We start from the raw sequence: 25,192 nt of genomic DNA, 5'->3' as shown, positions 1-25,192 counted from the left end.
ACTAACTATATACATATTCTAATTAGAATTCGAAGGGTTTTATTTCCTTATTCGGATGTAGTTGCGGACAAATCCCAGAGTTAGCCTATGCCAAAATTAAATGCAGTATACTGTACAGTGCTGTAAATCTTGACGAATTTATTTGCTTTTTGTGCTACTAATTATATACATATTATAATTAGAATTCAAAGGGTTTCATTTCCTTATTCGGATATAGTTGCGAACAAATCCCAGAGTCAGCCTATGCTAAAATTAAATGCAGTATGCAGTACTGTAAATCTTGACGAATTTATTTACTTTTATTAATCTGTTATCAAATGCAATGGCAAATGGTGTTTCCAATGAAATGATTTCATTTTTAAAATCGACTTTACTGTTATTAACAGTAAGAAGGATATTTTATGTCCTAACGAAATGAGTAAGATTGGATCGGTCTAATACTAAACAGTTTGGGTAGCTCAAACCATGCGCTATGTCTATCCATTGATACTGGCATTGTTTTAGGGTTATACTGTACTAGACGTTCTTCCCAATATCTCGATATTATGTTAGATCAGCTACTTTGGTATATTCAATTGGCATGATACGATTTGCCTTCTTTCTCTGCCTACGATGATTAAAATAATAAAGGCAATCAATTCGGAAGAGAGACATTGATTCGGCCACCATTTCTATAAACTGTACAGTGTACACTGTTCAGATATCTCGATATTATGTTGGATCAGCTACTTTGGTATATTCAATTGGCATTATACGATTTGCAATATACGAAGGCAATCAATTCGGAAGAGAGAGACATTGATTCGGCCACCTTTCCGCTTCCAGAATTGACGGCCACCATTTCTCTATAGTGAACAGTGTACACTGTCAGTACACTCAGTACCAGAGTGTACAGTGTACACTTATACTGTAGGCTGCACACTGTACACTGTATGCTATATACTGTATGCTAGCTATGGTCCTTTTTCATACAGTATACTGAGTACAGTATGGCGACGAGACTTCGAGGCAGCCCAGGTCCAGGAAGGAACTGGTAGAGTTGCTGTGGAGATTTTGCCTGTTCAATCGTTTCAAGATTGGAGCACAGCAACAAACTATCAGCTTTGGTCAATATTAACCTATTTACTGCTGTTAAAGAGGAATACTATTCGATGATGGAGTTATTGAATAGTAATAGCCGTGAATTGGAGGAGCATTGGGTGGATTTAAAGCGCCAACGAGAGTATTTCGCCAGACATAACGGTAGATTAGAAGTACAAGGACATGAAGCTAAAGTTAGTTTTCGTATCTGGATAATAATATTATTCGTAGGATAACAGAGTATTAATCATTATATTCGGCTTGCATGGATATACAGTACCATATTCTGGCTCTTGCATGATAGAATTAATGAATTGCAGATACTCGTGGTACGTGTTAGTAGCATTTTTTGAGCCTAATTCATTAATGTGCCAATCAGGGATAAGAGAGAGTAGAATCAAAATGTCTTGCATACCTCTGCAATGTAACCTTACGTTATGTGAAGATTTTATTCGCCTGTCTACAGGAAGATAGCTTTACTCTCATACACTAGTAATATCATGATTATTGACTGAATAAACTGCTAAATTACTGTACGGTATTGGTAGTTAAAAGCTATTTTGATAACTATCGGATCTGTCCTTATCCAAGTAATTGATTATAAATAATTGCACCGCTGTCATATTAATAAATTGATTTATGCACGTAAATTCGTTATGCTATTGCAGCATGAAGTATTGAAGTATATTTGATAAAACCACTCTTTTACTATATCCAAGTTACCGTATAATAGGCATACTTCTAGTTTACAGATTCTACCTTTCTATTGGACATCTCAATTCGGGCTTAGGGAATGTTGATAAATGCAATCATTTACTACGCAATGCAATAAAGATAAATAAATTGAATATGACTCACATCGAATATTAATTTCGATAGGTCCATGCTGTTGGTTGGAGTTGCTGTGGAACTAGACTTGCTACTGGCTCATTTGATAGGACTGTCTCTATTTATAATGTTGATAATGAAACAGCGGTTGGTGAATTACAAAATGTTTCGTTTACCTTTTTAGCCTTGTTTTATATTAATTATATTGAAGACACCATCTTTCACGGCCTTCATTTCCCTACGCCAGTTCTTAACGTTCGATGATTTTTGTACTTTTAGAAAGTTGTAGCAAATTGTAAAGGTCATGACGAAAGCGTTGATCAGTTGTGTTGGCATCCACATAATCAAAATCTGTTAATTACTGCATCTACTGACAAAACTGTGAAAATGTGGGACGCTCGAAGTAAGGCATTGTAATTGAATTTTTCATTTTAGCTTATTTTTACTAAAGTAGTTCTTTAGGCATAGTCTAAGTCTCATATTCAAGGACGAAATAGGTAATCTCACAAACTATATATATAGTTAATAGATGTGTACATAGTAAAACAACGAAAGGAGAAAATATTAATGTTACTTGGAGTTCCGATGGGAAATCTATTGCTATCGGCAATAAGGTAACCCTAATTGATGTACAGTTATTATCATCATCATTATGACGACGGTTTTATCATAATTTTAAATCGTTGCACATTGGCTAGGATGATCTCATAACTTTTATTGATGCGGAAAGTTTCGAAATTGTTAAAGAACACAGTTGTAAGATAGAGGTACTATTATTCTCCCCTTTCTTCTTTTAAAGTGCCCTCTAGAAAATTGATGTGTTCAATGGACGATCTATGTAGGAATTTGTACCATAACGATTGTAAATATGCTACTTATAGGTCAATGAGATTTCTTGGAATCGATGTAGCGATTTATTTTTTATGTCCAATGGTCACGGCTGCATAGATATTTTAAGGTAATTATCAATATTCAAAGGATTCGGACTTTATACGAGTACAAGACTGTAATTTAAGTTCTAGCATCAAGAGATGTTGTAAATTTTTTTTGTAACCTATTTATGCAGATACCCTGATCTAGAATTTGTACAGTCTCTGAAAGCTCATCCCGCTAATTGTATTTGTCTTAAATTTGATTTAACTGGAAAGTAAGTTTATTGTAAACGTTTTAAGTAATAATTAATTTTGTAGCAGTGTTTCACATCGGTCTAAAAATATTTAGGTACTTTGCTACTGGGAGTGCTGACGCCTTGGTTTCTTTGTGGGATACTGACGAACTTGTTTGCTTGAGAACTTTCTCGCGTTTAGAGTAAGTTTATTCGAAGGTCGAACGGTAACCGTTAAGTTATTTCTAGTCAATGATCCATGGCTCATAATAATTAAACTGGTTATTTCTCATAGCTGGCCCGTCAGAACTGTTAGCTTTAGCTATGATAGTAGACTTTTGGCATCAGGATCAGAGGATCTCGCTATTGATATTGTAGGTTTTAATCTTTTATTGGTTTTTTGGTATTACAAATGTACTGATTACTTTCTTAAATTCTAGTCGCATATTCAAACTGGTGAACATGTTGCTGAAGTTGGTTGTAATGCTCCAACATTTGCTGTCGCATGGAGTCCTAATAAACCATTACTAGCGTTTGCTTGTGATGACAAGGTAGTGGATGTGAATGAATGTATTTGATGGTATGAGAAGGTTACCAAAAGGATTTTAAATTCTTATTTGTTCAATTAGGACAAGCATGATCGAGATGCTGGCACTGTTCAAATATATGGATTATCATCACGTAAATAACCTATGATTGGCATAGTGAAGCCTTATGGATAGGATTTTGACGATTAAAATATTGTTATTGTAATAAAGTCATTCACCCCCAATTTTTACGCTAATACTCTACAGCAAAATTGTCGACTCTTTGAGGTTTTTATGGCCATGTTATCAGATGAAACATTGTTAGTCATTATTGTACAGAAAGTGCAGTTCTTAATTAATTATAGTTCTTCTGATTTTACGGTATTGGTATATGTACTCAAGTCAAGGTTGGCTAGTATCTGCAAGAATAGAGTAGAGAATGAATGCACGATTGTTTTATTATTAGTATCTTGTCAGGTATACAGATTAGGGTGGCAATAAAATTAATTGTTGAAATAATCAAATCAAGTAACTACATTACAGTAATACGTAGAGGTTAGAGTAGCATGCAAATACTATACACGTATAGAGCATACGCAAGATACATTTAAATACACAAAAAATTTTTAATGTGGAATACAGCAAAGGGATTGCGAATCAGTCTCAGTTTATTATAGTACATATTATCTGACTCCAGCTGCTCTTAACTGAGCCTTTTGAAATTGCTGTTGTAGATTAGTAACATCCTCTCGAATACTATCTTGCTTTTTCTTCAAATCCTTGGTAGTCTTTTCTTGCCTAGAGCTAAGATATGTCCCAAAAATTATTCTCATGCTTTGCAGTTGAGCATGATATCGTCAGTTTAGCAACATGGCATAATAAGATATCTTACATCTCATTTTCTATATATTCAATCCGCTTCTGAACGTTTTGCTTTGCTTCTAATAGATCTTGCTTGACCAATACAGGCCCAATCAACTTGTAAACATTATTGCTGCTATCCAGCCTATCTAATTCCTGATTTACAATGCTAATTGTTAGTGTCATGGAATACGTGATACTCAATCAGTGTATTATCGTTACCGCTAGACGAGCACAAGATGTATCATCGTGTTCAAACTGTAGATAATGTTCAATCAGATCTTGGTTTGTACTTGAAGTAAGTCTACCCATAGATAGGTTATTCCTTGAAAGATACTACTGTACTTACATTTTTAACGATTTGATTTTCATTCAATTGAGCATCGAGTTGGTTTCTCGAGGAGACCGATTTTTGAACGTCTGTAATTAAAAAGTCCATCAAGGGTAAGGTTAAATAGAAAGCATGATCTTTATCTCATGAAAAGAACTGTGTAAAGTAATAGCTAATTGATACAATGAGTGTTTCATTTTGGCATCGTTTCAATTGAAACTTGTAGAGACTTGATTGAGAGTAAGTGATGAACTCTACAATACGAGTACGTATGTGAAATGGTTTGGAAAATGGAGTGATCCATCTCATGAAAAGAACTGTGTAAAGTAATAGCTAATTGATACAATGAGTGTTTCATTTTGGCATCGTTTCAATTGAAACTTGTAGAGACTTGATTGAGAGTAAGTGATGAACTCTACAATACGAGTACGTATGTGAAATGGTTTTGGAAAATGGAGTGATCAATCACCATGAACATGATCCATCTCATGAAAAGAACTGTGTAAAGTAATAGCTAATTGATACAATGAGTGTTTCATTTTGACATCGTTTCAATTGAAACTTGTAGAGACTTGATTGAGAGTAAGTGATGAACTCTACAATACGAGAACGAATATGAAATGGTTTTGGAAAATGGAGTGATCAATCACCTTGCTACGACGAGATAGAAGGTCATGTATTGGATCGTAAAATCGCATTATACGTTCAGTAATTTCTCTTTCTGTAGCACTACATGATATCAAATGCTTGCATACCATTTTGTAGCTCCTTATACTTCTCTACTTCAGCTTGTAATTTCTGTTGTAGCTGTTCCTGCTCGCGACCAGTTTGCTTCGCCATGTTGCTTGATCGACTCCGTCCGATTTTAGTCCAGGCGATTACCGGGTTCAACTTTCAGATCAAGCGCTTTGACTGCGCTGTAGGTAGTGTACGGGTGGTGTACTCTACTCCTAGTCATTGATCGACTATGGTACAGTACGATGATGACACTGTTCGCGTACCTTACCAGGGATAACTATGGAGAAAATGGATCCCCCCCGGGTCCAATCCTGCACGATACTGTCCATCCATACTGTCCGTATGTTTGCGTTCCATCGGAGCAAGATCAATCTCCAGTACAGTAGTGCAATATCACAGGAGTAGCGTATACTGAACCAAGGAAATGGATTGCATGTTTCAGTCCAACATAGTACAGGACGCTATGCGATGAGCATCCGGTCCACGGACGCAGCGCCCAGGAAATGTCCAAATCATGGCGTTCGTCGTCGACTCCATATAGCGTAGTCAATTAATTAATAATAAGATATTCTACTCCAATTTCAGTCAAGGAAATAGAGTAGCAATACCAAAATGGGAGCAATATTGAGCCCTCGATGTTTAGATTCGATCAGAAGGTCTAATATGAAATGAATTTCAAATCATACAATACATTCTACTCCAATTGCAGTCAAGGAAATAGAGTAGCAATACCAAGATGGGAGCAATATTGAGCCCTCGATGTTTAGATTCGATCAGAAGGTCTAATATGAAATGAATTTCAAATCATATAACACATTCTATTCGAATTTCAGTCAAGGAAATGAGTAGCAATACCAAGATGGGAGCAATATTGAGCCCTCGATTTTTAGATTCGATCATAAGGTCTAATGTGAAATGAATTTCAAATCATACAACACATTCTATTCGAAGTTCAGTCAAGGAAATAGAGTAGCAATACCAAAATGGCAGCAATATTGAGCCCTCGATGTTTAGATTCGATCAGAAGGTCTAATATGAAATGAATTTCAAATCATACAACACATTCTACTCCAATTTCAGTCAAGGAAATAGAATAGCAATACCAAAATGGCAGCAATATTGAGCCCGCAATTTTTAGATCCGATCGTCCTATCCATCATAAGGTCTAATGTGAAATGAATTTCAAATCTTACAACACATTCTACTCCGATTTCAGTCAAGGAAATAGAGTAGCAATGCCAAAATTGGAGCAAAAATTGAGCCCTCGATTTTTAGATTCGATCATAAGGTCTAATATGAAATGAATTTCAAATCATACAACACATTCTATTCGAATTTCAGTCAAGGAAATAGAGTAGCAATACCAAGATGGGAGCAGTATTGAGCCCTCGATTTTTAGATTCGATCATAAGGTCTAATGTGAAATGAATTTCAAATCATACAACACATTCTATTCGAAGTTCAGTCAAGGAAATAGAGTAGCAATACCAAAATGGCAGCAATATTGAGCCCTCGATTTTTAGATTCGATCGGAAGGTCTAATGTGAAATGAATTTCTAATCATACAACACATTCTATTCGAAGTTCAGTCAAGAAAATACAGTAGCAATACCAAGATGGGAGCAATATTGAGCCCTCGATTTCTAGATCCGATCGTCCTATCCACCATAAGGTCGAACATGAAATGAATTTCAAATCATACAGCACTTTTCACCTTGGACAAGATCATCGACTAGGGCAAGGCTACTGAGCATGAAACCAAAGCTGAAGCTGAGCGTGATTCCATCACAGTAATTAATTACTGTAATAATCATAGTAATTATTAATTACTGTCGTTTACTGCTCTAGTTCCAGTCTCAATTTGTGAAATAGAGTGTGCTTAACCTATTTCAGTGCTGCAGTTCTACCGTAGCTTCTTACACTCGAGAATCTTGAAATCCGGCAGGATAACTCAGCAGAATCGCATTGACCGAATAAGGATAAAACACTGTCGCTTTGGAGAATACTGCATCGGGTAGGCCTACGCCATATCTGGATAGAATTTAGGACAGCTTTGCTTGAACCAAGGTACTGTACCACCCTACAGTCATCTGCACTGTACTGGTGCGAAACGGCCAGCGCTGCATTACTGTAGTTTGAAATTATTTTCCAAAACTGATGCCAGAGTTTTCCGCTAATATCCTACAGTCGATCAATTGATGATATCGAATAGAGTAGAGTATTGAAGGGCTGAAAATTATTGTCAGAATACACGATCGATTGGTAGATTGAGGCATTACTAAATATCGATGTTGTAGAACAGTACAATTCCTGACTACCTGCAGTTCTCATTGATCCAGCCATGGCAGACATGAATAACACCATCAATCAGTTTTTAGATAATTTTGAAAAATTAAGTCTTACCTCTCCTTATAGTATCTCCTCTCTTTGTGACTCTTTAATTTCTTCCATCACTTCTATATCGCCCCATTCAATCAGTATTGCTGATCTTAGACGTAAATGCGCCGTGGTAGGACAATTAGCTTCTTTTTTATTAGCGAAATACAAACATGGCGGCCTGGAAAATACGTATAGGAAGGAAGAGATTTTAGCCAATTTAGCCTTTTGGTCGCTACAACTTATAAGGACAGAATCATCCAAATTAGCAAGTACGGACGATCAAGATGTTAATGAACAAAGTGAACTTGGCTTAGAAGTGTATATCGCATCTCTTGTGGTGGCCGTTGCATCTCATGTTGCATTTCCAACAGTGAAATTATCGTCTACCAATGAATCATCCGCTAATAGGAATGATAGCCAAGAGCATCGAACTGCGTCGCGCAAAACAGCTCATGTTACTGTCTATGAACATGCTAATGATACTACCAATGCTGGCATAAAACCTGCTAATTCCAATATTGGTGCACAAAATAACACCCATATCCAAGATGGACAAATACAAAGTAATAACGGTTGTGGTATGAAGATAGTGAGCTGTAAATCGATGAAAGATCAATCAGATGTGAACTTTGATCATATCATCAACTTGGATGATTGTCAGTATTACTGGTTAGATCAACCTTATGATGATTTACAAAAAACGGTTGAGGAGGATAAGCAGGTATCCAAAAAGAAGAAAATATCAATGGCTGAATATAGGGATCGTTTGGCCAGTACGAATAACTCGGGTCCTACTGAAAGTAAGAAAACACGTACTGGAGCTTCTGCCCTGGATTATATCAGGAAGAAAGAATCCGATGACAACGATAAAGGCAAATATGATCTATTACTTCTTATGTGCAATTTCTCTAGCCGATACTTTGACATAAATTGCTGTTCAACAGCAGAGTATCATAGCGTACGGTTGTTTAGAACGTCATGATAAAATTACGTCTACTGACTATTATTATTTTGGCGCAAATTGATGCATAATCGATAGTCATAGTCAAATTTTATAATCGTATTTGAATGGTTTATGATAATTTATTAGGATAAAGAGTCGCCCCTGTCAATGCTTTTAAGGCCAGTTTAGGTCAATAGTTTATACTGCTACTTTGTAAAATGGAGTAGAAATCTCACTATTTCAGTAAATAAATTGTTGGCGATGGAAATACAGTAGCCAAGTTTTTATTGCATGTTTTGTCTTTCGACTATGTACTGTAAGTTGTGAAACGTAGTGTTTATTTGTTTGTTGTACCATTTGAATTTTGCGCTGAGATAATTAATTTACCAGACGGAAAGCTAGCAGTATGCGGAGTAATAAAATTACAGTACATAGAAACTAGAAAATATAGAGGGATGGAGGAAGGATTTATCTAACTTCTCCCCTTAACACGGACCATACACAACAGTGCATGTACACATTTACACATCTAGACTACAGTATATGCAGTACTGTTTACGGTACACTTCATAAAAGTGCTTAGGAGCATCATGGTAACCATATGAATTAATCAATTACAATTTGGAAACAATTTCATGCTGATTGATCCCATGATAACAATTTTATATCCGCCATTGGAGGTCATATCGAGTCTCACCTTTCTACTCCGAATACTCGAGATTTTAGTCGAATGTAGTGAAGTCAATTTTTAAGTGGTGAAACCTCGGTCGACAGTAGACCGTAGATTGTTATTGCCATTAAAACTGTATACGATGTAATTAGAAGTAATTGACAGCATTTTATTTCCGTTTGCATAGTATGTGAACAGCCTCTGCATCTATCATATGCATATATGTATACCAAGTATAGAAAGACATTAAGAATTATTACTATTGCTATTAACGTTTTCAAGATGTTAATGGGTTTCGTAGCAGCGTAGATTTCTTGTGGTCTGTATTGCTGAATTATAATTTATGTTTAATATATAGACTAGTTGGTAAAGTCACTCACAATATTGAATTATCAATTCTTTAAAACTTGATTGGACAATGTGTCTTGAAAAATTTTGATGTACTAACAAGATATTGGACATATACGTATGACAAGTAGCGCTGTAATGAACCAATTGCTAGCAATCATTGCTTTATTGAGTATAAACAACGTACAAAGATAGTGTTATTGCTTGTATCGACATTGCGTAAGATTAAAGTGGAATAATTAATTAATGAATATATTGCATCCTGACGTATTTTCGAATTCTTATTTAAAGGTTATAAGATCAATCCGTGCGTGACAGGCAATTACGAAGAATGCGTGACTACTGTGCTAAAGAAACAGAAAGCTGCTGCGAAAGATCCACGTATCAAGTTACTGGCTCAGAGTTACTTGAAAGAAAAGAATCCTGAAGCGAAATTGACAGTTAATGCTCAAGAAAAATCTTCTACATCATCTAATACTAAATCTAATGATACCACTGTGGGATATTCGCCAGAGGGTAGTACAAATAATGATACTAACGCGATATGCAAAAGTAATGTAAAAACAGAAGATGATCCTGAATCGGGAATAATCATGTATCCACTGGATCATTTAAAACGGAAAAAGAAGAACGCTTTAGGTTTTGGAAATTCTGTATTTAAAGAGGCTGAGCATTCGTCAATTGCAACTCCACCTCCTCTCTACACTGCACGTAATAATAACAACTCATCCGAGTCCTTGAGTAGGTATCTTGAAAGACTCGCTGAGCATGTTCAGAAGCGAAATAAAACGGAGAAAGTGCAATTTATTGCTTTCGATAAATAATGTAATGCCCTTTGGCATCGTCTAAAATACAGGAGTAATTTATGTAACTATGAACACGTTGTACAGTACAATAATACTTTTATATTATTTATTTACCATTAAGAAACAATAAAAATACCTTGTAAATATACGTCTTTATCCATGATTGAATAAGATTAGAAATATCAGAAAAGTAGCATTTACTGTTTGAACATGAGTTAAAGTAATCTTTGACAGCATTTATCAGTAATTTCTTCGATTACGTCTGCTTGTAGCAGTTCTCTGACCTGATAAAATATCGTAATATTTTTAATCAGTTTCTGATCTTTAAATTCCATTATTGTTTCATAAATAATTATTTAATGATTGATTCACTTCTTATGTTGACTTACTTGATAATTTAGAGATGCTTCGTATGTATAAGTTATGGATGTATCATATAGTAACATTTGTCGTTCGGCCAATGCCATAATACAATTTCTTAATCTAGCTACAATTTCACGTTCGACTAAACTTATCTCCTGATAAGGAAAGAAACATAAAAATATTGACGTTAATTAATCATCAGGTTGTCAATTATAAAGTTGTGGTAAAATCTGATAGAAATCAAGCTAATTATACCTTTAAGGGATCGCTACGTGTTGAGGTATCCGACTTTGTTGTTTGATTTTCCGCATCTTCCTTCAATAGCGGAGAAATCCAAATATAACCATTATTTCCTAAAATAATGCTAGCTCCACATTCTAGATTATGAAAATGCGTCTTGCATCTTTTTATCAATGCTGGAGCTACTGTTACCAAAGTACCCTGAATCAGCTATTGAATAGGATTATACAATAACGTTAGCGATAGATGTAGGCAAACTCAGTACAGATTTAGTTTCATACGATTACGTATGAAAGATAGGACTACCTTACCTTGCCATATTTTAGACTTCTCGTGTGCAATGCTAATGAGCCATCACCGTGAACGGATTGTACTTCAGCCTAGATGCAATTGTCGTCAAGGGTAAATACTGTAATATGCAATAGCTGATTTTGGTGGAATTACGAAGCTACTAAACCATTGAATGTATTTGCTATCTACTGCATGGCGATAATTTGTAGAAGTAATTCTGACAATTATGCAATATTATACAGTGTTAACTACTGGCTACACGTCATTAGGATACACTAATTAGATCTCCTTCAGTTAGATGCTGTCTCATCATTAGTTCATCTTTCTCCGATCTCCGCCTCTGTTGATTTTAGTAAAAAATCAAGAAAAAGAGAGCTTTTTACTTATTTAATTCACGTTTTAAAACAATAATGCTAATTGAATGCCACATTAACGCAGACAAAAAGCGCAGGCGTTGTTGATCATTTACAGTAGAAACGTACCAATTCTCCACCTGGTAGATTTACGGCCGATAGCATTAAAAGTGAATCTAATCTAGAATAAGTGTCGACTTTCCAACGCCTCTGGCCAACCTAAATATACAGTACATACAGTATCATGTAGTTATATTAATGTACTATGGTGCTGTAGTTGCGTGCAATCGAAAACTACTTTAGTAATAAGTGGCAGTCAAGTAAATACATAGTACAGTATATACTTATTACTGTATAAAGATTGCAATGCGTAAAATTGACAACAAATTTGCAATTAAAGCTTCTTTAAAGTAGTAAGTGTATTATGCACTTACTTCAGTAATTATACCAACCACAACATCACCGACTTCGCCGTTATATCTATGAGATGAGAATTAGCAATTTTAGAAATTTCGTTGCAGAATTATTGATATCGAGATACGCATATTATCATATTGTTAGTTGATGAAACAGTAATTCATTTATACGAGCATTTAATAATTATATGCAAGGAGTACTTAAGTGTAGTCTATCATAGCCTACTAGTATACCTTAGCTTTGTATATTTGAATGAATTATGATAGAGGGAATGTAGTACCTTGATTTGACAGGCTTGACGCAAATCAGCTTTCCGACCTTTTCGACGAACCCTGCAACAGAAGCCTTGAGTTTGTTGTCTTGTAGGTAGGTTCCATGGCCTCTACATGAATGGAAAATTGTCATTTATTACCAATATTTATATATGCACTATTTTGATATTGGCAAGAAGTTAAGAGCAGATAATAATATTTTAATGAATATCCTCAATTCTTTGTTCTATTTTACGTTGAATATGAGTTGCGAAAATATAAGTATCATTGTGCATATAAGGTATAATAATATTCATTGCCATTTTGTGCAGATTTTAGCGATTTTAATTACTGTACATGGATTATAACCTCATATAACCAATATCTTCTGTGATTGTATTACCAGGACATACAAAGTGCTTATCTCGTATTGCATCTAATGTAGACTTGGCTAATGCTAATCTCTTGCTTGGAAGAGTGATTAAAGTGCTTGTAAGTTCATCCGAGTAGCGATTGCCAAGGTTGTTCCCGGCACGATTAGCCATTTTGAGCATTTGCTAAATTGCGCATCATCAGTGTAGTGGAGCAAGGTATCATCCTATACAGTGTACAGTGTACAGTACAGGCTGAGTTCGTACAGTACACGGTACTGTCGCACACCTGCTACCCAACTCGTGTGACTCCTACCACGGCCGAGTTGCCATACAAAAGAAACCAACCAGCCGTATCTTGTCCCACCTGCTGTACCGTCCGTATACAATCGAATAATGATGACGCGTTAGTACTGCCACTCATACAGTACCAGTCTACGGTACTGTAGTCCAGTCAAGGGTACAGTTTTCGGTACTAAGTCATTCCCATAGCGATCACTTCTCCCCAGGTCGGTATTGGTCCAGCTTTCACAAGTTGGACAGCCGCCATTGAAAGTTGTGCTGCCTCAATGAAATGGTCGAATATCTAAGGAGATGATGATGTTGTAGTGAATATTGACGTAAAAAGTCTAAGAAAAACTGCTGGTCTTAAGCTTTTCAAGACATATCTGCAAGATTTACACGCCGTTAACGTCATGGTAAATGAATGTAGGGATTAAATAGGCTTGTAAAAAGACGAGCTAGTGCAATGACGTTTAGGTCACAGTATGGTGCTATGCCATGTATGCGTAAGACATTACTTTCAAAAATTTTAGTCGTTCGTTATATTGCTTTATTTTCAATAGCTTGCAGCTACTAGTATGGATATTACACTCATATTAGAAAGGAATTGCTTATTTTCTACTTTAGTTTCTGCATTCGACGACGATAATTTTGCATAGCGACAGTCGAACAGTTGCAGATAGGGGTAATTTCCTCTTGAAGACGATAAATAGTTTACTATGATTGTACAATCATTTGTTGGGCTACCCATTTCAACATTTTCCTTTCGATATTGAAGTGTCTTAGTCTGATTTTTTCATTAGCTATAGAAAAAGAGAGAGAGAGGTTGTATAATGTTTGTTTTTGCTGTGTAGGATTTCTCCAGATTTTCCGATAGCGATTTCGATGTAAAAAAATGGGTTAACGCAGCTCTTCGATCAAATAAAGATCCCAACGTTGCCTTAGATGTAAATAAATAAATATCAACTAACAATGATGGAACATATTTAGTATGATTGATAACATACTACTACTGTAGATAAATGAAGTATTGATAATTTGCATCAACTTATATTGTCTTGCAGGCTCATGCATCAACTCTAGTCATGAAATTACAACTTTATATTCAGGTAATAAGGTTTAATTTACCTCCTTCTTCAGCACAGTGTTACAACGTATCGTATATATACGCGTCTATACAGCTAAACGTCATAGTAGCTTTAAAGATAGTTAAAAAGATGAATGTTTACTTTATCTAATCTACAGGAAGCCAATAATACATTAGAAGAAGAAAGCCAGCAAATGGTTCAAAATCTACCTAGGTACCTGTCGTTACTGTTTACAAATGCTACTCTTCATTCCTGTTGTATACAAATGACATACGTACTCTTAAAATGAGATGCATTAGTATTACTCATCGTTTATAGGCTCGATATGTTCACTATGATATTTAATGATAAAGATTTACATACCCTTGTAGTACACAGCTATTAATGCTGATTGCTTGTAAATGTGCTGTAGGAATCGTTATAAATGTTCGATTGATTACTTATGGATTAGTAATTGATGTCATATTTAGGGTTCTACGTGAAATTGAAGGGGTCTATAAAGAGACAACTTTATTAAAAGATCAGATGAACTCTGTCAAAAACGATATAGAGAAGGTATCTTTATTACTATTTTTCACTATTGCAAGCGGGTAGACTACTCCATTTTAGCTGCTAATGCAGAAATGTACTAAGTTACGATATACGTATAGTTTTGTTGATTGATACAATGATAGGGTTTTATACGAATACAAGAATAGCTAAATTTTATTAGATTTATTTATTTTTAACCCCTAAGAGATGATGGTATTGTTGCATATTACCCTTATAGGTGGAGATAGAAACATCTGAATCCATGAAAATGCTAGTTGAATTAGACAGCATTAAATCTCGGATGCAAGCTGCCTCTAATGTCATACAAGTGTGTAACTATAGTATTATAGTAATAGTAATGCTATAATGTAAATAACGTCACCTAATGAATCAATATTTAAAGCATTTTTATCATATCAAAATCTTTTAATATGGATTTATTGAATATGCAGGAAGCTGATAATTGGAGCGTTTTAGTGTCAGATGTGGATGGTATCTGTAAGCGTGGAGATATTGATGCTGTAAGTATTTAAAAGTGAGTCTTGATATAGTGTAGCCTTAACCGGTCAGTGTATCTGCTGGGACTGGTGGTGAATAAAGTTTATTTGGAGATGGGTTTATACAAAAGTTAATAACGGTTTTCTTTACAGATTGCTAGTATGCTCACAAGTATGCAACACAGCCTTGTAAGTATACGACATGTAGTAAATAGAACTTTCAATAATGCTGTATGTTTGAAACGAAAAGCAAAGTTTCTTAAGTTATTACTTTTTTACCCATTTATATGTAAACAGAATGCGTCTTAATAAGAGATATCGTAATTAATTTATTGGTATTATAGGAAGTTCTTAACTACTTACCGGATTATGAAAAGCGTAAACAAACGTTAGAAAAATTAAAAGATAAATTAGAAGCTTTAGTATCGCCGAAACTCATCGCTGCTTTTAATGATCATGATATAGGTTAGAAAATTTTTTTACTTTCAAATTATTTATCAGCTAAATATCCATAAGTGAGAATACGTTGCAAATTTGTCTTTCATAGAAGCAACACGCGATTATGTCAGAATATTTCAGGATATCTATCGCATGAACTTCTTAGAACGTTACTACAATCATTGTCGTAAAAGTGTTCTACAGGATGCCTGGTCAGCGTTAATTAGAGAAGATATGGAAACGTTACCAATGTTTGAAGAATTTTATGACTTAGTTTTATCGAGCTGGCATGCAGAGGTACTGGATTGATTAGAATCAGTTATCATTTCGCTCTATAATATATCTACTTAGGTGTCCAATATGAAATTAATTATGTGATAATTACTTACATTGTACTAATTCGTGATTCATTAATAGGTTTCTTGGTGTGTACAGATATTTCCGAATGCAATTGATTTAGTTAATAGCGTGCTTGCACAAAGTTTATCTGCTTTAGACCCGTCCATATATCAATACATAAGTGACTACATCAACGACTTTGCTAATCCAGTAATGAAAATTGAACAGCTAACTGCTTTTAGAAAGGTACTTGTTAGCTCTTTCTAGTTTTTCAATGTATGAATTCACAACCACTATTCAATACTGCATATCTTACGTATTAATCACTACAGTAGTATTTATATTTTTTGTTCCGCTTTACCAGTGTACATTTAGATTTGCTGAAGGTCTCGATACTGCTTTAAGCAACCAGCAAAGTAAGAAATAAGGGCTTTGTATATGTAACTGAGAGGACTGGTTTATCTACCATATCCTTTTTTGCTATGATTCAACAAAAAATGTAAATAATCTAACCTAATTTCGTTACTTATAAAAACGACAGTTAATGATCCAAGAACAACAAATCAACTTGTACAAGCTATCCATTCTCCATTTACAAAACTTTTACTGAAATACTCTGACTGGGAGAAAGAAAATCTTATGGCTAATCTTAAATCATTAAGTTTTGTACGTTTTCATCAGATTTAGAATATTATAATAGTTACAAATTATTACCTTAAGGCTCTTATATGACCTAGCGTATTGATATACTTATATTTTGTTACGCATAGGAGATAGATGGTATTCTTGACACAGTGAGTCGAATTAATGAATACGTTGGTAAGGCGTTTACGTGGGCGAATGAGGTATTATGCGCGTAACATGAGTTTTCGCTCAAAATTTTCTAACCATTTAAAGCCATAATATCAGTTAAAATTCTTTTAAGTTATATGTATGCTCCGTCTATCTTATAAATATGCGCACATTTCTTATTTGCGGTTCTTGAAGTAATTGGACAACTTTGATTGCTAACGTCATGTGAAAGCCTGCTTAATTGTTACTCTCTGCTCTATTTAATTCTGTCAGGCTAGAAACAGATGCTTTGATCTAACTCAGGGTTGTGGTATTTATGGGCTAGGGAGTGCATTAGAGGTAAGATTATGTTAGTTGTGAATACCTTAAATTAAGTGTAATAGTAATCGTTAAAATCTCCACTTGCAGACGTATTTCATCAAGTACCTAAACGAACACTTTGATATCGTAAAAAATTTACGCGATTTATGTCGTATTGGGGTCCTTTCAAATATAACAGCTCCTTCACCTGCTAGTCAAAATACCGAGTTTCAAGATGACTGGACAGTTTTTCAGAACGCTTTTCGATTAATTCAAACTTGCGGTACTGTACGATAATGTTTCATTACTTGTTTTATAATTTAAAAATGCGTTCGTTTTTATTAAATATTTTCAAATTCGATAACTGCAGTATTTAATCTATCGCTTATGTTACAAAATTTGCAGGTGATATAATAATTAAATCTAATAGCTTAAGCGCGCGATTACAGAAAAGTATTAACAATCAGGCGGACAAACTACTGGCACCCGCAAATTTGCAGAGAACTTTAGTCCATTACAACTATCTTGTAGATGACGATTCAGAAGAGATGTCTTCCTTGTCGTATTTAGTTGAAAGATGCCAACAAGGTATGAAACAAAAAAGATATAATGACTAGTTATAATCACATTTTACGAACGTAAGAAACTCATTCCTGATTGTACATAATCTTTATGAGCCCTTAAATCTGTCAAGGTCTGTGCTTAGAATTTCCCTAATTTAATTACAGAAGGGCACGACTTCGTTTTCTTGCCAAGTGTTCGTCAACGATGCTGTGATTTAAATGAGTCTTGCCACTTGTTTGCTTTCGATTTAATATTCTCCAAAGTCCAACAGCAATTATCAGCCATGCCGATGATGGAGGCAAGATTTTATTACAGTGCCATTTGTGTTCATGATTGTTATCCATTACATTTTTTTATCTACTAAATACACTCCAATATCCGTAGGTTTGGAGTGCTGAAAAAGAAGTTTCTGATGTATCTAATGAAGATTTACCCACATTTATATCTCCTTCAAGTTATATTACCCAAGTATATATATACTCGTAATCTGATTATTGAATAGACATTAGATATTAAATGGCTAAATACTTTATATCTTGTTATCTATGTGAATTATCTAATTTAGATTGGCGATTATTTACTTAACTTACCGCAACAGCTGGAGCCATTCGCTACTCAAAATAATCCTTCCCTTGAAATGGCTCTGAAGGAAGGAAAATTGCCTTACCCGGATACTTCTGGTTAACTAAATAGCATCAGTATACTATGCTTTAATTTAGGATAATTGATTATATTGCTATATCTTCAAATTAGATAACGAAGATACTTCATTAAACGTAAACGATACTACAATCTACTGGTTGGGTGCTGTTGCTAGAGGAACTGTACTGACGTACGTCGAGAACATTATGAAAATACCCACTTTAACTGATCACGCAGCTAGACAGTTAATTGAAGATATAGGTTGGTTTCAAATGAAATAACAGAAAGCAAAATCAAGATAATTTAATGCGATCACTTTACCTATTTCAGAATACTTATTTAATATCCTGGAAGCACTAGAAATATCACCAGGGATAAAACTTAAGCAAATCGTTTTACTATTAAAGTCTCCGTCTTCGTAAGCATTTCTTTTTTATTGGTCTTCAGTATTATCTGTATCTATAAAGTAACATACGATAAATGCATGTTTTTTTTATAGAGAATTTCAGCAAAGTGTAAAAGATCAACAAATTTTGAAAGAAATTGCAGATGGAATAGCTAAAATTAGAAATATAAATTTATAATAGTTTCTTGGAAGGGTCAATGTAACTTTTCTACTCATATGATAGCATTTATGGAAATGTTCAAATATTTCGATTATAGTTGTTGTAATGTGTATATGCTTGATGAAAATAACCTAATATATTTTAACGTAATATCATTTATTTAGTAATTGGGTATTGCTACTAATACTGCATTTGTATTTGCCACTATTTTGGAATGAAAGTAACGTACAAGGTATTATAATAAAATTAAGATGTTTCAATGAATGCATGTTGGGATAGTAGTGCATTAGCTATTAAATTACTTGACATAAGAATATCCTCAATCTATAATAGCAGTAGCACCCATTCATAGCTTACGAATAGGTAAGTATTTGTAGATGTGACTTAGTACGTTCAATCTTTACGGTGAATTAGCAAATTTTCTATTGCTAAGGAAATCTATTTCGTAATGATATTAGAAAGGTTTTTGCCATCGGAGAATCCAGTTTAAAAACAAAGGAAAAATTAGATTTACGGTCGCCCTAGAACTTTATTCTATTTTTCTGTGATTAAAGCTTGTCATCGATAACTGAAAGAATTACAGCTTTCTATCTTTTTGTCTAGTAAGAAGGGAGCTTTGGGCTATATATAAGAATTTGAAATAAAATTACTACGTAATTCACGCAAAATCAGGTTGACTGAAAATGATAAATTGAGATCGCTTCGAAGCGGCGATTATAATCAAGAAACAGCTGCTTAATAATAAATCTAAGATGGAATACATAACAAACGATAAAAGTTAAGATTAGATATGCACAGATAAAGTACATAGACCTAGAATTTAAAATAGCTATTTTCTGAGCGTTACAATATATTTAAATGCGCAGTCATGCATTTATCATCTTTATCTGTAGTACATGAATATTATCAATAATATTTTTTAGTCACCATTACAATTAAGTATTGGAATACGAATGATTTTAAAATCTTATTCAAATAATGATAATTCTATACAAGATCGATGAGATCCTAAGTCACTTTGCGACCAAAGCTGTTGAATCCACTTTACTTCAGCGGTGCTTGTTGCTGGAAACGTGCATTCATTTGGCGAGCAATATTACTAACATATGTAATATCCCATCTTTTTTCTGGATCGGGATTAATACAAGCATTGACAAGTCCCCTTAACTGTTATAGTACATTAAAGAAGTCAGTAAAATCATAACTTTATGAAAGAAATGAAAAATATGGATGTAATTGTAAGAAAACAATTTTATTTTACCTCTTCCGAGTAATAGTCAGCAGGCAACGGAGGGTAATCGCATTGTTCAATTTTTTTACATAATGAATATAAATTCATCTTATCGCCATAAAATGGAGATTGTAATGCTGCCATCTGTACGTAAACATAACGAAATTATTTACTTTTTTAATATCTCAATATTATTTATAGTATGAAATATAATTCAAAATTAGCTCAAGGCTTGAAGATACCATACTGACCTCATACAATAAGCAGCCAAGAGACCATATATCAGACTTAAAGTTATATCCAGTCTCATGTATTCTTTCCGGTGACATATAATATGGTGTCCCCACTATTAGAATCAAGATAAAATAGTCATCCATTATAGAGTATTCAAAATAATTTATATCGATATAGAACAATATCAATTAATTTAAAACAGTCTAAATTTTCCACCTAAAGAATGGGCAGCAGTTGTTTTGGAACTAAAATATCTGCCTAATCCAAGATCTCCCAGTTTAACAATACCAGTTGCAGTTATAAAGACGTTAGCAGGTTTAATATCTAGTTAAGAATTTAAGGTGGTATAATTTACAAAGGTATTAGTTGATAAAGCTTAAATCCAATGAGATTATAATTAATATAATAAAAGTGAGTCTATGTCCGTCAAGATTGTAAAATATAATACATATACTTTTAATTAACATGCTAGTATGGATTCGTAAATTCTGATAAATTAAGCTAGCATAAAACTTTGTGGAGTTACTAACCTCTATGCATAACGCGACGTGAGTGCATATGTTCTAGGGCATTGCATAATTGTACGAAGTACTTCCTACGAGAAGATTGAGAGTCCATATATAAAACTTGCGAAAGTATCATTGCGATAATTGCAACTGCTCCAGCAAAAAGTTTTTCCTTGATTAATTTTTATTTGACTAGTAAAATAATTGGAACTTACCAAACAGTTTTCTCCGGTATAAGCCGTCTTTGCTTCTTAAAATGCTAAAATAAAAACAGAGATAAGACTTATTATCTTGGTGTTTCGAAAGATTTAAGGTATAAAATTAACAGTATATTCTTACTAATAAGGTTAAAAAATTGAATTTAGTATTCACAATCTTGGTATATGCGTATATTACACGACGAAATTTCAACAATTAGAAATGAAAAAAAGGCAGAGGATAGTATAGAATGCATACACATTACCTTCCATAACGATACTATACGGAAGTACTACTTTAATTAATGCCATTGCTGTATATCAAATTTGTGAAAATGAAACTAGAGCAACAGATAGTTCATAGTACTTTACGATCGCAAGCTTTAATGCATGAAATAAGCAACGAGGATTTAGTTACATTTTTTTAAAATTAATATCCAGAAATAAAACGTTCAGGACGGTTACAACAGATTACCAATATCTTAAAATAAGTAAGGTAATCTCGCTCATGCAAGTATTAGAGTAGTACATTCTCCACTTGCTAGATGACATGATCAACGCAGAACTATCAACTTTTTACACATATTGAAATTCCGGGTTTTAGAATTAAGGATGATACACCATTTTTAATGTACACCTGTTAAATTTGTTACTATGAGAAATTATAACAATAACTTAATATTCATACAAATTCTAACTTCAAGCTGATGAGGGCTAGCAATACGTCTATGATATGTGTTTGAAAGGTAAAATTACGAGTAAGCTATATATATATATCCCAGATATACTTATTGGTAGCAAACCTTGATCATTCTTGATAGATCGCCAGCATCAGCTAATTCTAGAACAATGTTTAGCTAAAATTATTGCAAAATGTCCAGTAGATAGAGAAAAATGTCAATTGACAGAGTTATTAAAAATTATGCTATACAAGTAATAGATATTTTCATGATATAATTCTATTTAAATAAAAAGCCATATGATGGTATATTTATCAATCACTCTTTATATTTTTGCCTCAGCAGAGTAGATCTAATTTCAAATAGCTTGTCGCAACTTACTTCATTATTTTCAATAAAAGATGCCACATATTTAATAATATTTGGATGCTCCAATGACTTTGAGTATAGATGTAGCAAAAAAAGTGGATAAATTTTAGAAAGTGCTTCAAATGTATAGGAGATTAGATATCAGCGAACACTTAGCCTTTTAATTAACTAAATTTAAGTTAACTAAACAATCTTATAAAGTGTTATCTTTTTTTCAGGTTAATTACAGAACGATGAATTTATTTTTATTGTCATTAACGGATAACAAGGCTAATTACAATTAAGGTGTCGCATACATACTAAGAAAAGACCATGAAACTTTTGACAATATTACAATAATTAGGGAAATATATAAAAACAACATAAAAGAAATAAATCTTGGATGTCTATGTCGTTCTTCCTAACTAAAATTGTTGTAAGGTACAACTTTGTACTTTTATGATGACTTGCTGCTATAGCAGCATTATAAGCAGTCCTATCTAAGTATTTCATTACAATCAGGGACATTTACATGTACGAAAAGAATATCATGCTATATAATCAATTATTATTAGTTAGGACATATTAAAAAAAGAAGGTAGTATAACATAACGTTGATTAGCATTAACGAATTGACGAATTCTACAATACTATTGTAGGCGTTGTCCTACAATAAGAATAAAATTCGCAGTAAGACTGTATTATCAATCTGTTAATAAAGTCTATACTACAGTCATATCTAAAAGGCCTAGATATTTTTCCGGTTTTAACATAACACGGGTAGCGTGAAAGAGTGTGAATTTTAAGCGCAAATCATGGAAATGTAAGCAGATAATTAATGGTAATAGAGTTAAAATAATATTATTCACAACTTACCTTCAACAAGTCTATTTCTTTGAGACAATCTTGACGCGCTTTAGCGTCCATCATTTCAAATATCTAGCGGTATTATAATAAAATGGATAATTAATTTAACTTGTGTCATGGATCGATACGCTTTTGTATATGAGGATACACAGTACATAATATACTTAATTACACTACTTGATGGGAATTTATATGACGCCCAAAGTAGTTGTCTTGACTTTTTTTACTGTGATCTTACAAGAGTTGATACAATGGCAACATCAAGATTGATTACAGTAATACGGATACATTCGTTAGAAGCCAAAACATGGCACAAGATAAAAGATGTTAACTCTAGTTAGAATGATTCTACTTGATTTCATTTTTAAATGGTACTGTATCAAAAATCATGGTAGAGAATGTGCGATCATTGGTTGGCAGTAGGTAGAAACCATCACAATCAGCTATGGAAAAAATTTCCAAAATAATACAGTAGAATGGATTGATATACAGGATAAATGTCTGGTGTATTCAGAATGATTACTCCGGTGGAACATAGATCGAAGTTTTCATTATTACGAGTAAAGGAATGCTCCGTTTGAACAGAAAGTAGTCACGGAGTCTTTCTCAGGTCTAGTCGAAAACAATTGATTGGATGTGGTAATATAAAATTGTGAGTGATGATCAATGCTAACTGTAGATTATTAAGTCATTGAAAGTGCAAAAGTTGATTTTCAGCAAAACATTGTAATGGAAAGTAAAGTAATTCATTTGAAATTATAAAATGGAATGATCATGAAGGTTAGGTTAAAGAAGATTCAATGATTTAGTTGTCGTGTATTTAAAGAAAGAAAGAAAAAGTAACTAGGAAGTTCGCTGAGTCCATATACAGATATCAAATAAAACTATCTTATGATAAGGCTTTGTCTTGCAGTCCGATTAAAAGACATATGACCGAAGTCAAGGTATCACAGTAAATCAATTAAACTGCTGATGTGGACAACAAATGTAGTTAAGCAATTTCGTAATACTGCAATGCAAAACTATTTCGCCAGTAAGAAAAGAATGTTGTCCAACTACATGGATTGATTTCTTCTCCATCATCAATCACGACGTATAACAAAATCGAGAGGAGTGATCGAGTTGGAGAAGGAAAGGGGAAAAAAGCAACAGAACGTTTATTTTGGGGTTGAACCGGTATTTACTTAGGGTACGCATGTACTGTATTTCAATCAGGTCCTACCCATTCCCTTTCTTTGGTGTAAAAATGGAAGAAAATTAAAAATTGGTTAACCGATTTTAAACAAGGTAGATTGCACTGTATCAAATGCTATCAAGAGCAGTACGAAGGTGGCATTGGTCAAGAATTTGAATGAAAGAACATCCAAAATGAGCACGGCAGACCGTTACTTGTTGACAAATGTGCAAGCAGAGATGATACGCTACAATTCGACGCGCAGAAGGAACGAATGGATTATGATGAATCTTACCTGAACCTTTTTTAAAGCTACTAGTGAATTATCTAGCAAGCATCGTGCTTTATAGACAACACTAAATTGTCCTTGGCCAATCTTTTTTTCAATAACATAATTGCCTAGCCAATTGTAGCCCATATCTGGACGTACACAATTTACAGCATTAGGATCTTGTTCCATCGTCATTGAAGGGGAAATGTGCGCGTATGTACAATTTGAATTCGTCTAAATAAAATGGTTATAATTAGGGTTATAAACAACTTAGATACTCCTATTAGGGCTAAAAGTGATCCAAGGTAGAGGTCATCTCATTTTGTAGAGAGTAATACCTGTGATCGATTGAACTTGTAGTGGATAATATCTTGGCACGTTGAGTTGAATTGAAAGAAAAAAATGGTGTTTTCCTACTTTTACTGTATTCTTTGAACCAACAAGAAAATGGCCAAAGCAATAACAAAATGAGTGGCTAGGAAAGCGATTTTTCAGTGAAATAATGTAAAGAACGAGGCGAGAAATGGATATCAAGGGTCAATAATACCAAAAATACTTGGAGAAATGTTTTCCTGGCAAAGATATATACAGGGTTCAGGGTTATAAAATGAATTTCATGAAAAAATGGAGAAGACTGTGAAAAAAAAGATTTCATTGAAATCGGCCAGTGATTTCAAAAGTTCCGTCTGTCGACTGACGTACCGTATTGCGGTACCTCCCCGTCCCTGTGTATTCATAGGTAC

General features: G+C 33.9%; 6 protein-coding genes across 6 annotated transcripts; 3 read left to right on the top strand and 3 right to left on the bottom strand.

Annotated features, from left to right (window-relative positions):
* Positions 1-1,154: 1,154 nt before the first annotated feature.
* Positions 1,155-3,702, top strand: TRIADDRAFT_20906 (uncharacterized protein; the record flags this gene model as incomplete). The annotated part of the gene is made up of 11 exons (XM_002109901.1): positions 1,155-1,274; positions 1,960-2,055; positions 2,188-2,311; positions 2,431-2,522; positions 2,607-2,675; positions 2,790-2,866; positions 2,975-3,055; positions 3,130-3,216; positions 3,309-3,387; positions 3,454-3,564; positions 3,643-3,702. The coding sequence occupies 11 exons, from the start codon at positions 1,155-1,157 to the stop codon at positions 3,700-3,702; spliced, it is 996 nt and encodes a 331-aa protein (XP_002109937.1).
* Positions 3,703-4,223: 521 nt separating this feature from the next.
* On the bottom strand, positions 4,224-5,572 carry TRIADDRAFT_53348 (uncharacterized protein; the record flags this gene model as incomplete). The annotated part of the gene is made up of 4 exons (XM_002109343.1): positions 4,224-4,344; positions 4,433-4,557; positions 4,751-4,821; positions 5,488-5,572. 4 exons carry the CDS (start codon positions 5,570-5,572, stop codon positions 4,224-4,226), a joined length of 402 nt encoding a protein of 133 aa, XP_002109379.1.
* Positions 5,573-7,811: 2,239 nt separating this feature from the next.
* TRIADDRAFT_53347 (uncharacterized protein) lies at positions 7,812-10,634 on the top strand (the record flags this gene model as incomplete). The annotated part of the gene is made up of 2 exons (XM_002109900.1): positions 7,812-8,649; positions 10,102-10,634. 2 exons carry the CDS (start codon positions 7,812-7,814, stop codon positions 10,632-10,634), a joined length of 1,371 nt encoding a protein of 456 aa, XP_002109936.1.
* A 350-nt stretch (positions 10,635-10,984) lies between these two features.
* TRIADDRAFT_21452 (uncharacterized protein) lies at positions 10,985-12,685 on the bottom strand (the record flags this gene model as incomplete). The annotated part of the gene is made up of 7 exons (XM_002109342.1): positions 10,985-11,121; positions 11,252-11,429; positions 11,531-11,599; positions 11,785-11,850; positions 11,993-12,082; positions 12,298-12,343; positions 12,561-12,685. 7 exons carry the CDS (start codon positions 12,683-12,685, stop codon positions 10,985-10,987), a joined length of 711 nt encoding a protein of 236 aa, XP_002109378.1.
* Positions 12,686-13,669: 984 nt separating this feature from the next.
* TRIADDRAFT_53345 (uncharacterized protein) lies at positions 13,670-19,680 on the top strand (the record flags this gene model as incomplete). The annotated part of the gene is made up of 22 exons (XM_002109899.1): positions 13,670-13,690; positions 14,039-14,131; positions 14,249-14,293; positions 14,430-14,485; positions 14,743-14,827; positions 15,042-15,131; positions 15,256-15,324; positions 15,645-15,765; positions 15,848-16,035; positions 16,156-16,323; positions 16,442-16,493; positions 16,619-16,743; positions 16,848-16,922; positions 17,143-17,208; positions 17,278-17,452; positions 17,575-17,757; positions 17,847-17,863; positions 18,118-18,201; positions 18,299-18,413; positions 18,487-18,636; positions 18,706-18,793; positions 19,614-19,680. 22 exons carry the CDS (start codon positions 13,670-13,672, stop codon positions 19,678-19,680), a joined length of 2,133 nt encoding a protein of 710 aa, XP_002109935.1.
* Positions 19,681-19,985: 305 nt separating this feature from the next.
* TRIADDRAFT_21160 (uncharacterized protein) lies at positions 19,986-24,638 on the bottom strand (the record flags this gene model as incomplete). Its single annotated transcript, XM_002109341.1, has 10 exons — positions 19,986-20,108; positions 20,203-20,316; positions 20,424-20,518; positions 20,623-20,730; positions 20,937-21,001; positions 21,128-21,171; positions 21,913-21,966; positions 22,171-22,227; positions 23,014-23,076; positions 24,474-24,638. The coding sequence occupies 10 exons, from the start codon at positions 24,636-24,638 to the stop codon at positions 19,986-19,988; spliced, it is 888 nt and encodes a 295-aa protein (XP_002109377.1).
* Between the last annotated feature and the right edge of the window lie 554 nt (positions 24,639-25,192).

Source organism: Trichoplax adhaerens, genomic scaffold (assembly GCF_000150275.1).
Source record: "Trichoplax adhaerens TRIADscaffold_2 genomic scaffold, whole genome shotgun sequence".
Lineage (NCBI taxonomy): Eukaryota > Metazoa > Placozoa > Uniplacotomia > Trichoplacea > Trichoplacidae > Trichoplax > Trichoplax adhaerens.
This window is presented reverse-complemented; position numbering and strand designations above follow the sequence as displayed.